This window comes from Scyliorhinus canicula, chromosome 4, assembly GCF_902713615.1.
Source record: "Scyliorhinus canicula chromosome 4, sScyCan1.1, whole genome shotgun sequence".
Lineage (NCBI taxonomy): Eukaryota > Metazoa > Chordata > Chondrichthyes > Carcharhiniformes > Scyliorhinidae > Scyliorhinus > Scyliorhinus canicula.
In genome coordinates this window covers 101,116,520-101,133,641 of record NC_052149.1, presented here as the reverse complement: position 1 = coordinate 101,133,641, position 17,122 = coordinate 101,116,520, and the positions used below count along the sequence as shown (strand labels likewise).

Here is a 17,122-nt window from a genome sequence, read left to right as displayed (position 1 = left end):
GTGCTGCCCCGTTGTCGTATTATTTTGATGTCGTTTCACAAGCTTTAGCTTCTATCCAAATGAGTACCTCAGCAGGTTCTGAGTCCATGCATTGCCAGACTGATCAGCTTGTTAATGCTTGCCTGTCCAGGACCTCCTGGAACCCATTAGTTGACTGCTGAAACAAACCCCTTCAAATGGAGACAGAATCTCAGCCGTCAAACACACTTTGGAGTTCCACCATGATCAACTTAATTTCCATGGGTCAGATCTTTCTGATGGCTTCCTGGTCAACAACTGACAACATGGGCACGAATCAACCGAAAACTTTCTAAGCGTCATCTTGGGCAGGATTGGCGGCCACGTTGGCGATATCCCGGCTTGTATTTAACGGCACTTAGTGCCGGAAATAAGCCCCCTTGAGTTGCTCGCCATTACTGGCTGTCTCGCCGTCTGATTTGTCAGACTCGCACCTCAGCGTCTCGCTGCTAACAAGGGAAAGCTGTCTTTAAATGCTCCCTCACCAGTCACTCCAGTCAACACTGGTGTAGCATGGTACAACATTGGGGGAGCACGTGGATAGCACTGTGGCTTCACAGCGCCAGGGTCCCAGGTTCGATTCCCTGCTGGGTCACTGACTGTGCGGAGTCTGCACGTTCTCCCCGTGTCTGCGTGGGTTTCCTCCGGGTGCTCCGGTTTCCTCCCAAAGTCCAAAGACATGCAGGTTAGGTGGATTGGCCATGATAAATTGCCCTTAGTGACAAAAAAGGTTAGATGGGGTAATTGGGGTACAGGGATAGGGTGGAAGTGAGGGTTTAAGTGGGTCAGTGCAGACTCGATGGGCCGAATGGCCTCCTTCTGCACTGTATGTTCTGTGACTAACACACAAGGATGGCAGTGCACACACCTGCTCCTCACTTTGAAGATGCTGACCTACCAGGTTTCGATGAGAGAGGCGGCATCTTGTTCCCCCGAGGGGGAAGATCCTGCACAATTTCAGCAAGACATCCCTGCTCCTGTGCTCAAATCCTCTAGCAATGAAGGCCAGTATACCGTTTTGCCTTTTTTATCCCCTGCTCTGCCTGCTTGGTTACCTTCAGTGACTGGTGTACGAGGACACCCAAGTCTCATTGCATATTCCGCTATCTCCTCATTTATGGCCAGTCAGATAATAATCTGCCTCTCGTTTTTGCAACAAAAGTGGATAACCTAGCATTTATCTAACTTATACTGGACCTGACATTCATTTGCCCACTCACTCAACTTGGCCAAACCACACTGATGGATCTCACAGCTCTCCCACCCAACTTAGTGTTATCTGCAAATTTGGAGATATTAATTTTGTTCCCTCATCTAAATCATTTATATATGACTGTCAGGCTAGCTGAGGGATGACTGCCCAGGATGGGAGCAGCAGTGGGTAGTGACTTGGTGAAAAGTCCGTGGACTTGGGATGTCCCCTTTGGATCAGGGTATCCTGGCTCAGATCACCATTGCTGCTGTCTGTCTTTTAAACACCCTTTGATGCTACTTCCAGGCTCCTGGCTGCTCACACTGTTGAGTGCTGCCTGTGTCCTTTGAATACTCAGAAGGTCTCTGGTCATCTGGGAGCCCACTCAGGCCACCCCTCTGGACACCCTCATACCCCTGCTGTATCATCAAGGGCCAATCTCAATCAGGGACCCACCAGATGTTGGCACTCCTAAGAAGTGCTGCCCCTTTGCAAAGGAAGCAAGGGACCAGTAGAGCTCCCCCCCCCCCCCCCCCCCCCCAACCAGAGGGCACCTGTACTGCAGCCTTTACAATCCTGGTTCTCCCGTCCTCTGAGGGCAGTGGACTCACCAGTGACCTCCACCCCTCTGGATCATCAGCTGTCTCCTCCGGGTGAGACGGGCACCGCTGACAGCCATCACCTCCTGGGCTCGGAGGGCATGAGTCTGCGGCCCACGCTGGAGAAGAGAGGGTCCCTCGCTTCTCACTGGCATAGAGCTGTGGGTTCACCTCGCATTCACAACCTTGGTGGGGGGGTCTTCTCTGAGCCATCTTGCTGGCTGCAGTGAGTATGTGATACATGGAGCGCTTAAAAACAGCTCCAGCTGCCAGGCTCTTTGATGATAACACCCGCTCCAGCAGTTAGAATGCCCACTGGGCTGCAAATTGCTCGAAATTCACTTCAGCAGAGTGCTGCCCATTAGCATGTCCTGAATTGCTCCATAAATAGCACCCCCAATGGGAACACGAGCCACACGTAATTCAGTTCCAGCCTCAACACTTTGTCTCCCAAATGGAAATTTCTGCCCATTGTTTTTGTAAATAATAATCCAGAAATAGTACTTCCCTCCAATTTTGTTAAACATTGCCATTTTCCTTCGGTTAGCCGGCAGTGGCTCAGGTAGATAACCTGCTCCAAGACCCCTGGTGCTGCCAATCCTTGGCAGGCTACAAGAGCAGCACTGTATCCCTCTACCAGGCAGCAAAGCAGAGACTTTGGAATGTGAAGAATTCCAGGTGAGGCTGGAATTATCTAGCCCGCCATGCCGGCGGAGTCCCTCCGGTCCCATCGATGAGAACAGAGATTTCAGTGGCTCGCCAGCCCCTCCGCAGGAAAACTCCAGTCTCTTGCCCAAACGTGCAGTGTTTCTCAGGTTGTGCTGTGACAATGCCCTGGGTGGGCCATCATATATTAGTATCATCTGTTCTTGGAGGATTCACACCATACTCAATATGCACATTCTCCGGCAGCGCAGTGGTTAGCACTGCTGCCTCATAGCGCTGAGGACCCGAGTTCGATCTTGGTCCCCGGTCACTGTCCGTGTGCAATTTGCACATTCTCCCCGCGTCTGCGTGGGTCTCACCCCAGCAACCCAAAAGATGTGCTAAATTGGCCCTTCATTGGAAATTTTTTTAAAAAATCAATAACTGGAAACTTGGCCTATTCGGTATGCTGGTAAGAGCATACCCATTACAACCTACTCGACAAATTTAGTTATTCAGAGGGTTCCTTCCGATGAGAAAGAAGCATCCAGGGATATTGAAATGATAGGCAGGGAGAGTAAGTTGAAATGTTTCTTGCAGGTCAGCATTTATAGCAGCTCTTTCTTTCTTCGCAATGAGTCTGTTACAGACTGAATCAAAAATCTATGGCATTAAACCTTTTAGTGTCCTACTGTTCTAAAGTCAGAACTCTAAAATACACAGAAATAAACTAGATATAGCAGCAACTTTCACTTATATACCTTTAATTGAGTAAAATGTCCCACAGAATTATCAAGCAACATTAAATTACTCCGTGTTCTGTCTCTGATTCCTGGTAACAAGGGCTTTATATTGCAAGGTGGTGTTTTACATTTCATACCATTTGATGGGATGAAATTTCCTGTCTAGATGGCTGTTCCATTTCAATTTGGAATGAGTGCAGTTCCTAGGCTGCTGGGATCTGGAGATTAATTTATTCCCAGTTTGGCAGTAATTGATATCTCTGAGAACAATGGGCATGTTCATACTGTGAATCATTGAAGTGAAATGTGGAGAGGTTGTAGTTGCTCAAGAGCTGCACGAGGAAAACTGTGTAGTCCGTGTTAACCGTGCTAGTAGTTAAGTGAGAAAATCCTGATTGTTTTCAAGGTCATCTGATCAAAATGGTTAAAATTGTTAAAAGGGGTAGATACAGGGAAACGATTTCCTCTGGTGCAATTGGTCAATAAAGATACACTTTTAAATAGAACAAGGCATTTTAGGAGAGAAATCAGGAGCACAAAGTGGAGGAGAAGTCAGCAATTCTCTTCCCACAAATGGGCCCGGCAGCCAGGACCAGAAACTCCCGCCCAAAGTTAAAGGATCTGTGGCTGGTTTGTCAAATTTTCCATCCTGCCCTCGACGGGAAATCTCGGCCTGGTTCAGTGCTGGGTCAGTCGGAACTTGGTGCATTTTGTTGAGTAAGTGGATGAAGACAGAGTAAAGGTGGGAAAATGGAATTGCAGTACAGGCCAAACCTGAATGGCAGGGGGCAGGCTTGATGGGCCAACTTGCCTACCACTGTTTCAATGTTTCTAATAACTGTTCGGGTGAAATCAAAACTGAATGTACAAGGAAGCCATACTGGATCAATCATGGTGTCCATTGATAAATGGTATGGTTCAAACTTAATAGCCTGAATTCTCTGTTCCCGCTGGCAGCACACCCTCACTCCTGGGAAATGTGGGGAGGCTTCACTAGGAAATCCCATTGACAAGCGATGGGAACAGCGAATCCCGCCGCCAGTGAATGGCGCACTGCCGAGAAACACACGGCCGGGGGACTGGAGAATCCCGCCCAATGTTTTCAAACTTTGCAATCCCACAGTTATATGTATCCATCATAGATTTCAGCGAGACACAGGGGGCTGGATTCTCTAGTTCCCCAGCCGCGTGTTTCCCAGTGCTGCATCGTTCACTGCGCGGGGAATTCTGTCTTCCAAGCCAGTTGTCAATGGGATTTCCCATTGAAGGAACACCATGCCGCCGGGAAACCCACAGGTAGGGGTGCTCTCCCGGCAGGAAAGTAAATCGCAAAACCGGAGAATTCCAGCCTAGGGCTTGTTGCAAAACTCCCAAGACTCTCCACTGCCATCCCTATTTAGACAGGAGTCATTTGTTGTAGTGCCAAAAAGAATCGATCCTGTTTAATCAGCGTGAAATTCTAATTTGAGCTCTCTGCGAAGGAATTAACTGAGGATTAGGGTAGCAACAGTTGAAATGTTGATACCTTGTGGAATTCAAAGGGTAGGTCTTGCAGTTCAAAGTCTGCCTTCGGCAAACATCACCAGCCCTCAGACAAACTTGGTGTGTGACAAATTAAATAGGGATAGAAAAAATTTAACATGTCATTCAGGCTGACAGATCTTTATTTTAGTTTCTGTCGGAAGTGAAGGATGAAATATTTCGTATTATCTGTTCCAATGATAAAAGCTTTCTCTTGGTTTATTTTCTCAGTGTTAGAGTGCTGCCAAAATGGTTATTATATGTCTCCCTGCCGTGTTGTTGCTGCTTATTCCTCCAGACTTGCAGCAATATATTCTGACAAGCTGCTCATTATGATGCATAAATTAGGTTAAAGGCAACAAGCATTGTTAACATGGAAAGGCACTGCTGTGAAAAACGCTGCATTGACGATTGATTTCCACTTGCTGAATGCTTTGTATTGCTCACTTTTAAATGTTTTTTAATAAATTTAGAGCACCTAATTATTTTTTTCCAATAAAGGGGCAATTTAATGTGGCCAATCCATCTCACCTGCACATCTTTGGATTGTGGGGGTGAGACCCATGCAGATACAGGGAGAATGTGCAAACTCCACATGGACAGTGACCTCCGGGTCTGGAATCGAACCCGGGTCCTCGGCGCCGTGAGGCTGCAGTGCTAACCACTGCATCACTGTGCCACCCTGCTCACTTTAAAATTTAAGAATATCTTACCATTTTCTTGCTGCTCTCAAAGCATTCATTCTTCCTGGGGTGCGATCCCATGCCACATGCATTCTTGTGCCATGGGCACTAATGGGTCTCTCAGGAATTGGCAGCTATCTGGTGCCTCACTTTAAGTGGCTGAGAGAACCCAGGTAGAGTTAAAATAGAGAAACACAATTCATTTCAGCAGTTCAAGGCACTCACTGTGGGTATGTAAAACCCATAGGGCGCGATTCTCCGTTCCCCACGCCGGGTTGGAGAATCGCGGGAGGGCCGGGCGAATCACGACACGCCACCCTGGCACCCCCCGCGATTCTCCCACACCCCCAAAATGGCGTGTCGCGTTTTGCGTGACGCCGATCGGAGAATCACCGCTCGTCGTTTTTCACGGCAACTGCTGATTCTCCGGCCCGTATGGGCCGAGCGGCCTGACGAACCCGACCGGTTCACGCCGGCGTCAAACACACCTGGTCGCTGCTGTCGTGAACAGTGCGCGACAGGTAAGTGTGGGGCCTGTGGGGGACGGAGGGAGGATCGAGCACCACGGGCATGCTCATGAGGTGACTGGCCTGCCCGTCGGGCCAGCGTCTCTAAGAGACGCACTCTTTTCCCTCCGCCACCCCGCAAGATCAAGCCGCCATGTCTTGCGGTGGCAGTGGAGGGGAAGACGGCAACCGTGCATGCGTGGGTTGGAGCTGGCCAACCTGCGCATGCGCGGCTGACGTCATTTTGGCGCCGCCGGCCCCGTCATTCCCGGCACGCCGTTTTGACGCAAGCGTCAAGGCTGGGCGTTCGGGATTCACGAACCGCCGCTCCTAGCCCCCTTGGGGGGGGGGGGGGTAGGGTGCAAGGAGCGGCCTCCGACGCCGGAGTGAAACACTCCGGGTTGCACTCCGGCGTCGGCACTCAGTCTCCCGTTGGGAGGATCGCGCCCATAGTGTGTGAAAAATGTTACATTACACTGACTTGGTATTTTAATGCAGGCTACCTAAGAACCTCATTCACCCATTGTCACTTATGATGTGATTCATACTTCAGCGTCTGACTGAACGTTGAAAGGATTGTTGCTGATGACCAGTTGGTTGGCACTGTGCACTGAAGCCAGCTTGGGAAACTGATAGTGGAGAAAAATATTATTTTCCCTGTTGGCTGTACTGAAGGGTCAAAATTCAGCGAGTCTGGGCCTATTAATGAGATTTCAAATTATAAAAATGACTTGGGGGGGGGGGGGTAGTGGTGAGAGGGGGTGGAGGGTTTCCAGCTGTTTTCGCCAGCGGGATCTTCCCGTCTTCAACCACGGCAGGTGGTTGGATTCAATGGGAAATCCCATTGACAGTGGTGGGACCAACAGCGAGCCGCCTCCTGCCGCCGAGAAACATGCCTTGGGAGATGTGGAAAAGTCCCACCCCCCTCCCCCGTTTGAGTTTGCCACTTCAACGCTTTAGGCATCAGTGGATGTGCTATTGTACAGATATGTTGGGAGCATCATTTGTCACATTCCGCTAAACAAAGAACAACCCTTCATCCTTAATACTTTTCTCCTACAACCCAATCTATTACCCATGTTACAAATTGACTTTAAATTCCATTTAGAACATAGAGTTGAGAAGGAGGCCATTCGGCCCATGAGTCGGCCCATTAAGCCCTCACTTCCACCCTATCCCCGTAACCCAATAACCCCTCCTAACCTTTTTGGACACTAAGGGCAATTTAGCATAGCCAATCCACCTAACCTGCACATCTTTGGACTGTGGGAGGAAACCGGAGCACCCGGAGGAAACCCACGCACACACAGGGAGAACGTGCAGACTCCTCACAGACAGTGACCCAGTGGGGAATCGAACCTGGGACCCTGGCGCTGTGAAGCCACAGTGCTATCCACTTGTGCTACTGTGCTGCCCTTTTGCTCTAATTTTTGCGAATAATCTCTGTATGAAATCTTTTTGAGATTTATGGCTCTATATGACAACTCTGTTGCTACTCTCCTATCCATCATGTCAATGATCTCAAAATATTTAGTTGTGACCTACCTCTCACAAATTCATGCTGACTTTGGTTTATTAGCCGATACTTATCCAAGTGCTCAGTCACTGGGTGGGGGGTGGGGGTTCACGGGGTGGCTAGCGTGAGGCGGGAATCGTGACAGCCCGATGAATTGGATGTGAGGGCAAAAATGGGATTCTTGCCGTTGTGAATCCCCCTGACCAAGTTTATTACCCAGAACAGGCAAGAGCATGCCAATTGTCAATTACATTCACCTGAATGTAATTATCGGGCAGGAAGCTCCGGCCTAGGATGCTCCAGTACCCCCCAGCTGGGAGCAATGTGGGGGACCTGGCACTTCTAGGGGTGACAGAGAGGTAAGTATCTTCCCTAGACTCGGTTTCAGGGTGCCGAGGGGGTATTTGAGGGGAGATTGGGATCGGGGGGGGGGGGGGCCTTGGGCTGAGCTGGAGGGCTCAGGTTGGGGTCTTTCCTGGGATGAGGGTCATTTTGTCAGGTCTACCCATCTGTAACCATCATTAAACTGTCTTTCAGCATGTCAAGTTTCAGGTTAAGATTAGGACGGCATGGTGGCTGAGTGGTTAGCCCTACTGCTTCACGGTGCCGAGGGCCTGGGTTTGATCCCAGTATCGAGTAACTGGCTGTGCGGAGTTTGCACATTCTCCCCGTGTCCGCGTGGGTCTCATCCCCACAACCCAAATATGTGCAGGGTAGGTGGATTGGCCACGCTAAATTGCCCCTTAATTGGAAAAAAATAATTGGGTACTCTAAATTTAAATTTACAGTTTCAAGTTTTGCATCTAATGTGTTGGAACCCTTTGATGTCTCTTCCAACATGTCAAGTTACAATTTCTGTCAGAAAGAAGGGAAAATGTTCCGTCTGGATCCTTGAAAGTTTTGATGTCTCTCCCAGCATGTCAACATCAATGGCGACAGGGTGGCACAGTGGTCAGCACTGCTGCCTCACAGCACCAGGGACCCGGATTCATTTCCAGTCTTGGGTGACTGTGTGGAGTTTGTATGTTCTCATCGTGTCTGCATGGGTTTCCTCCGGGTGGTTTGGTTTCCTCCCATCATCCACAGATCTCCAGGTTAGGTGGATTGGCCATGCTAAATCGCCCCTTAGTGTCCAAAGATGTGTAGGTCAGGTGGGATTCCAGGGATGGGGGTGGGAGAGTCTCGCTAGGTAGAGTGCTCTTTCAGAGGTCAGTGGTGATTCGATGGGCCAAATGGCCTCCTTCTGCAATGTAGGGATTCTATGAATCTGTCAGGAGGAAGTGTAAGTCTCCTCTCTGTTGCCGTAAGATGTTTAAACTCTCTCCCATCATTTCAGTTAAGTATATGCCCTGCCCCTCTTGACTCCAACAAAAAACCCAATCCTCTGAAAAAAGTTTCTCAGTGCAAATGAATGGCCTGTGAGCAGTGCTCCCAGCGGCAGCGGAAAACACTCCCAATTCCCCACTGGCGGGTGCAACTAGAATGTAAAAATGGGGGAATTGCACCCACCATCTCTGATGATCGATTGCTACAATTTTTCCAGAACCGATGTTGAACTTCAGATCCGTAGTTATCTCATCTTTCCCTTCTTAAATAATGGAATGGCATCTGCAATTTTTCGACCTTTTGTTTTAATACTCTGGATTGGAAAGCATCAAGTCCTGGAAACCTTCTTAAGTCACCTTATTTTTTTTAAGGGTCAATTTAGCATGGCCAGTCTACCTACCCTGCATATCTTTCGGTTGTGGAGGTTATACCCACACAGACACATTATCAGAAGGATGTGGATGCTTTAGAGAGGGTGCAGAGGAGGTTCACCAGGATGTTGCCTGGTATGGAGGGTGCTAGCTATGAAGAAAGGTTGAATAGATTAGGATTGTTTTCGTTGGAAAGACGGAGGTTGAGGGGGGGCCTGATTGAGGTCTACAATATTATGAGAGGTATGGACAGGGTGGATAGCAACAAGCTTTTTCCAAGAGTGGGGGTGTCAATTACAAGGGGTCACGATTTCAAGGTGAGAGGGGGAAAGTTTAAGGGAGATGTGCGTGGAAAGTTTTTTACACAGAGGGTGGTGGGTGCCTGGAACGCTTTGCCAGTGGAGGTGGTAGAGGCGGACACGATAGAATCATTTAAGATGCATCTGGTCAGATATATGAACGGGCGGGGAACAGAGGGAAGTAGATCCTTGGAAAATAGGCGACAGGTTTACATAAAGGATCTGGATCGGCGCAGGCTGGGAGGGCTGAAGGGCCTGTTCCTGTGCTGTAATTTTCTTTGTTGTTCTTTGACATGGGAAGAATGTGCAGACTCCACACGAACAGTGACCTGGGGCCGGGATTGAACCCGGGTCCTCGATGCTGTGAGGCAGCAATGCTAACACCTGCATCACCATGCCGCCCTGCAGTCACCTTATTTTCTTAATTATTATTTTGCTTATATTTAATCTGTTTAATTTTCACTCTTGACTAATTGTTGGTCCCCTTTTACAACTGGTATTTTAGTCTCTTCCTTGGCTGTGAAAATAGACGCAAGGTATTATTAATTTAACAATTGTGACATTTTCTTACTGTCTATTATAGTTTCACCTGCATCCATCTTTAATGGGAACACATTTCCCTTCACCATTCTCTTAATGTATATATATATATATATTTTTTTTTTCTTTCTGTGGAATTCCTCACTGAACTTAGTCTGTAAGATCCGTGGCATAAATCTGCTGGCAATTTGGCACGAATTGGCATCCCACTTGTAGAGCGCACAGCATGGGTAGAATTGGACATGGAAAACATGCTCTTCCCAGGTTGGGGTTGAGCACAATGTGACCACAGAATAGAGCCTTGGAGATTTCCTGATGAATATGGCCCAGTTACTCAACAGGTAAATGAGCTGAGCTTTAGCTTGGTGTCAGTTTGGTGCCATACCTGACCAAGGAGTGCTTCAAGCTGACTGGCGTGAAAAGTTTTTTTTTTTTAAATTTAGATTACCCAATTATTTTTTCTAATTAAGGAGCAATTTAGCATGGCCAATCCACCTACTCTGCACATTTTTGGGCTGTGGGGGCGAAACCCACGCAGACACGGGGAGAATGTGCAAACTCCACATGGACAGTGACCCAGAGCCGGGATCGAACCTGGGACCTCAGCGCCATGAGGCGGTTGTGCTAACTGCTAGGCCACCGTGCTGCCCTGGCGTGAAATGTTAACCAGCTCACCCCAAAACAAAGTCCATTCCCTCACTTTGATTCTGCCAAAAATATAAATGTTTAAAAAGCGCTTGGCCCTTTGCATGTGGGCAAACCAAACTGAGCTTTGAAAGTCCATCCTTAATGTAGGATTAGCCAGCAAAATGTGTTTTTTAAGTTCTTAAAAAAAAGTAAAGGTTTGATTCCCTGCTTCCATCTACCCTCAATTTAATAAGTACCAGGAAAAAGAAAACATGTTCTTGATCATTCAGCCATTAAAACAATGTTAGTCATTGTTGCAGTGTGACAAGGTGTTGTGTATGTTTCACAGAGCTCCCTATATAGTGCCTGGTTTGTGGCTTTGATTGACTTGGTGGACATTGTCAGCACAAACTGTGTTAGGGTCATCCAAGTCTTCCTTCTCCAGTGTCCGCAATCTGTTACTGCTGCTTCTTGGGAAATAGACTTAATTCTTGAAAGAATGCAAAGCTATTAACTCGCACAAACCTTTGGCATGTCATCCACCTCCATATATTTTGTTTTTATTTAGAGTACCCAATTATTTTTTTAAAAATTAAGGGTCAATTTGGCGTGACCAATCCACCTAGCCTGCACACCTTTGGGTTGTGGGGGTGAGACCCACGCAATCCACCTCCATACATAACACAGTGACTAAATCAATGTCTTGTTATTGACATGATGTGGAGATGCCGGCGTTGGACTGGGGTGAGCACAGTAAGAAGTCTTACAACACCAGGTTAAAGTCCAACAGGTTTGTTTCAAACACGAGCTTTCGGAGCACGGCTCCTTCTTCACGGCTCCTTCTTCACGGCTCCTTCTTCCTCACCTGAAGAAGGAGCCGTGCTCCGAAAGCTCGTGTTTGAAACAAACCTGTTGGACTTTAACCTGGTGTTGTAAGACTTCTTGTTGTTATTGACAGTTTGTATAAAAGTCTTTGATTATCACCACTTTAAAGCCAAGTATGGCTCCATACCTAAGGATTCTATGTTGAATAATGGATGGACAGGAGGTGACCCGGGCTTGTATGCAGTCCCACATTATCTTGGGGTTTCTTAAATGCTGAAAGGCAACAATCCTGTACCTCGTAACTGTCCAACTGATTGATACCCCTTTCAGCTGTGGCATTAACACATTTTTATGTGCTTCCTGTCACAGTATTTATTGACCCTCCCTGTAACATACAGTCTGATCCCCAAAGTAAAACGGTGCTATCATTGCACAAAATGATTTTTACCAGTATACAGAAACAGAAATAATGTGATGTTAATTAAACAAATGGGTAGAAATCTGGTTAACTTATCATTGTCTGGGAAGCCCAGTTTGAAAACTTATGGTATAATGCTGACACCTCCCCCATTTTCAATATTTTCATCAATTAAAAAGGAACTCTTGTCACACTGTAATGAGTCAAAAGATGTTAGCGATGTCAAATTGGAATTTGTATCTTCTAGCCAAATAAGATGCAAATTTTTTGAAATCTTTCTTGTCACAAGTAGGCTTACATTGCAATGAAGTTACTGTGAAACGTCCCTAGTCGCCACATTACGCCGCCTGTTCAGATACACAGAGGGAGAATTCAGAATGTCCAAATTACCTAACAGCACGTCCTTCAGGACTCGTGGGAGGAAACCGAAGCACCCGGAGGAAACCCACGCAGACACAGGGAGAACGTGCAGACTCCGCACAGACCGTGACTCAGCCAGGAATTGAACCTGGAACCCTAGCGCTGTGAAGCCACAGTGCTGACCACTGTGATACCATGCTGCCCATTTGCATGTATCAAAGGAAATGTATCACTGCATATGCCAGTGAGATTTGTGGCCTCAATATGGCAGTGCTGCTGAAATTGAGAGTTTTAGTGACTTTGGAACCTTAAGCACATGTATTTAATGAATGTTTTTCTAAAATCTGCCAAAGAAAACAAAAGATAAAATGCCTGTTGCTACTGGCTAAGTGTGTCTGCTTGCTGTATTCCATATGTTCTTCGAGCTCAGAGCAAAAGTTCTGGGAGTTGTGAACATGGTTGTGTATATCGTGCCAGGGTCCCGTTCAATGGCTGGGAATGTGGCCAAGCGTTAGGTTCTGAGTCAGAGGGTGGAAACCCACATGGTTGCCATGGCAAGTGACACAAGGTGTTAGCAGTGGTAATGCCCTCTAGCATGCCCACAACACCCTCCCCTCGTTAGTTAGTAATTCAAGTAAATTCTACGTGAAAATGCTGTGAATGTGTGGCAGGCAGTACACTGTGACATACTTTGCATTAGTAGAAAACTCCATAGATATATTAATGGATTAGGTATTAATTGACTGAAGTAGTTAATTATCATTTTTGTAGCAGGATAATTGCTGTATTTCATTAGTGAACTGTCCAGCAGTAAAAATCTACTGTTTGAGGCAAATATATTCATGTTGGTATGTTAAATTAATGAGCTATGGTGAAAGGTTAAAGGAATCTAATCAGTTCTGATGCAGATATATAAAAAAAAGACAGCAAGGCTACAACACATGGGATGGGGGGGGGCAGCATTTCACTCTTCTTTCCCAATTGTCTTTTGCTTCCCTCCTCTTCTGAGAATGCCCACTTCTACTGAGATGTATTTGTGTGCCAGCCACCCATATACTCATTCTTCATGTGTGAACCTCGAGGGATATTACTGTTGAATACAGTCTGCACACTTGCCCTCTTAAGCAGGACTCAACCGATATTCAAATTGAAATAAAATACTGCGGATGCTGGAAATCTGAACTAAAACCAGAAAATGCTGGAAATCCTCAGCAGGCCAGGCAGTATGCAGGGGCTGGTTTAGCAGAGTGGGCTAAACAGCTGGCTTGTAATGCAGAACAATGCCGACAGCGCGGGTTCAATTCCTCTACTGGCCTCACCGAACAGGCGCCGGAATGTGGCGACTAGGGGCTTTTCACAGTAACTTCATGGAAGCCGACTTGTGACAATAAATGATTATTATTGTTAGAATCTGTGGAGAGAGAAACTGAGTTAATCTTTCAAGTCCGAATGACTCTTCTTCAGAGCCGAACGGACAGGGATTTGTTGCAGAAGGCTTGACTGATTGTATTATGTAATTTTTAAAATATTAAAGCAAGATTGAAAAGAAGAAGCTTGCATCTGTATTGCAACTCAGGGTGCCTGGAAGTGTTTTACGATGTAATGAAAGCCGCCACAGTCTCAGAGGACCATAGGCTGCTCTCCCCTTAGAGGGGGTTACCACACGTCAGGCGAGGGACAAGGCTGAGAAGGCGAGGCCTTCATGAATAACATCAGCCGGCACAGGAATTTAACCCATGATGTTGGCCTCGCTCTGCATCACAAACCAGTCGTCCAGCCAACTGGGCTAAATGACCTCCCTGGAATGTAGTATTTTTTAAATTAATCCACTGTTGTAGGGTAGGAAATGTTTGTGCATACCACTCTCTCACACAAAGAGCAATGAAATGAGACCAGATAGTCTATATTTTAATGATCTAGATTGAGTGATAGTTATTGGCTGGAGACAGTAGGGGAAAGCTCCCCTGCTTTTCCTTGAAATAGTGCTGGGAGCCCTGACCTGAATCAGGGTGGAATGGTGCAAGATGTAGAAACACCATCACCTCCAAGTCACAAGCCATCCTGAACCTAGAATTTTATAAGGTGGAATTTTCTCTTTTTTTTCAGTGCCAACTCGGAAAGCTGCGCTTCTGGCTTTCCCCTTGAATTTCTAAACACTCTTTGTATGTGGGGACACCTTCCAGCGGGGAGGCCCACTAATTATATTTAAATGAATTCAAATGGCGTTCCCCATTATGTCACTGGTACGGGGATGGGACAATCGAGCAGAGAAATCCCGGTAGCGTAAAAGCCATTTTGGGACTCCCACCCGATTCTCCGCCCCTTCGTCATTCCCACCCGCCGAAAATGGGAACGGGGGCAATGCTGCTGGTATAATCATATGACATTCAAATTCAGTACATCTGATCATGTGACCTCTGCAAATGTTATTGTATGCCTTGGGGGTATGTAAAGGAGTTCTGATGTGAGCCCCAAAAGTGCCAATAGGGGCCTGTCCGTTTCCTTTAGGAACGCTTCAGCCAACTTGTCACAAACGCACTGTTTCTGACTCATTCTATTTGGTAATAATAACGTTTTACTAACAGAGTTGATTCTTAAGCAACATTGGATCGTGGCTGCTAAAGCTTTCAATCATTTCACTCAGTTCCTATGCCCAATCCCACTCCCCCCTCCACTCCCCACCCCCCATATCATTGGCTGGTTTATTTTACTGACCAATATTTCCCCCTATTTCTTCTTTCTCACCTCCTTGGCTATGTTCCTCCAGCAGCTCAATCCAACAACTCAAACTGTGATGATGTTTCATTACAACAATCAAATCTCAATCAGGTAAATGTGAGTGAAAATTGCAAATTCCAGATTGAAGTACGTAGCAGAGAACATGTGTCACATGCAGACTTTGCAGCATATCATGTTCAGATGACTGCTCCAACTACAATGGATCTGAAAGGTCCAGTCTAATGCTGTCCTTTATGCCTGGGACAGGTCCATTTACTGAAGGATCAGTTGGCGGCGGAGGCAGCAGCTCGAATTGAGGCCCAGGCTCGTGTCCATCAACTGCTGCTCCAGAACAAGGACCTACTCAAACACATATCGCTGCTTGTGAAGCAAGTGCAGGAGTTGGAGCTCAAACTATCTGGCCACAGTTCAAGTAAGGAAATACCAGTCACTTTTTTTACCCAGTCTACAATAAACATTCCAGCTCTGACAGCTGGTGTGGTGTTATTTGCAGCTGACTGACATATGAAAATGATTAGGCCTCAAAATGCAGCTCTTCAGGAGTTTGTGGTGCCAAGAATTCATGCATGTTTATTTAGCAGAGCACAAGTTAATAATTGATCCTTTGAGCATTTAGACCTCTAGAGCTTCGCGCTGTTTGCAGCCACACATTCACATCAAATGCATTGCACATTTGTAGTGCTGTGGGAATCTGTGGTATCATAAACATTTCTGAGCTTGGAGAAATATTTACATTTTCAAAAAGCCTGCGCAAGGTACATTGCCTGAAATCAGGGTGTTCCAACAACCAGAGTTGTCTGACAACCAAACATGTTTAAAATGTGTCAGGGCAGCACTTGGTGCAGTGGTTACCACTGGAACTATGGCGCTGAGGACCCGGGATCGAATCCCGGCTCTGGGTCGCTGTCCGTGTGGAGTTTGCACATTCTCCCCATGCCTGCGTGTGTTTCACCCCCACAACCCAAAGATGGGCGGGTTAGGTGGATTGGCCACGTTAAATTGCCCCTTAGTTGGAAAAATTATAATTGGGTACTTTAAATTTATTTCATGCATCAAAGTTAATTGAGTAAAATTACAGTTTAACTGGGCAATTCAGTTAGACTCTGCATAATTGGCACGATGTGACGTGTTATCCTCTGAGCTATCCTTGACCCCACCTGACCTGGCTTGGCCCAAACTGCGTACAGCCTGAACCGCCCGTCACAAAATTTAGCACAGTCCTAAAAATCTGCAGGGCCTTGGTCCCGAAGTTGTCAGTTTTGAGGCCTTGTACTTTTTTTTTCAAATTTAGAGGGCGCGATTCTCCGCTGCCCATGACGGGTCAGAGAATAGCGGGAGGGCCTTCCTGACAATTTTCACGCCGTCCTGCTATTTCTCCCCCCCCCCCCCCCCCCCCCCCCCCACGGCCGCCCCATGACACGAATCGCTGCTCGCCGTTTTTTACGGCGAACAGCGATTCTCCCCAGGCCGATGGGCCGAGTTCCCAGGCCTTTACGGCCGTTTTCACGAACGCGATCACACCTGCTCTCACCGTTCGTGAAAACGGCCGCAAAGGGCCGTCCCGGACAACCATGGCACCGATTGGCACGGCCGGGCCAAGGGTGGCATGGGCCTGCGATCGGTGGGCACCGATCGCGGGCAGCGGGTCCGATACCCACGCACTATTTGTTCTTCCGCCGCCCCGCAGGATCAGTCCACTGAGGGGCTGAGGGGCATGACGGCCCGCGGGTTTGACGCGTCTGCGTGATGTCGTCATCCGCGCATGCGCGGGTTGGAGCCGTCCAACCCGCGCATGCGCGGCTGACATCATCGTGCGCGTCAGCCGGCGTAACGCTTGGCGCGCGGACTTAGCGATGGTCGTTAAGTCCGCGATGCCGTGCTTCACGGGGCCCCGCTGCTAGCCCCGCCCGGGGGGGAGAATCTGGTCCTGGGAGGGGCCGCGGAGGCTGCCGTGATACACGGTCAGTTTCTCGGCAGCCTTTACGACTCACCGCATTTGCGGAGAATCGCGCCCAGAGTACCCAATTATTTTTTTTCCAATTAAGGGACAATTTAGCGTGGCCAATCCACCTAACCAGCACATCTTTGGGTTGTGGGGGTGAAACCCACGCAGACACGAGGAGAATGTGCAAACTCCACACGGACAGTGACCCAGGACCGGGATTCGAACCCGGATCCTAAGCGCCGTAGGTAG

At 47.7% G+C, this 17,122-nt stretch overlaps 1 protein-coding gene across 3 annotated transcripts in view; it reads left to right on the top strand.

Annotated features, from left to right (window-relative positions):
* The window catches only part of nos1apa (nitric oxide synthase 1 (neuronal) adaptor protein a), a 452,025-nt gene that overhangs the window by 418,461 nt on the left and 16,442 nt on the right, over nucleotides 1-17,122 (top strand). For all 3 annotated transcript variants that reach the window (XM_038794907.1, XM_038794908.1, XM_038794909.1), the window contains one exon: nucleotides 15,175-15,340. In XM_038794907.1, coding sequence (XP_038650835.1) covers nucleotides 15,175-15,340 — 166 coding nt within the window. The remainder of the gene's footprint in view (nucleotides 1-15,174; nucleotides 15,341-17,122) is intronic.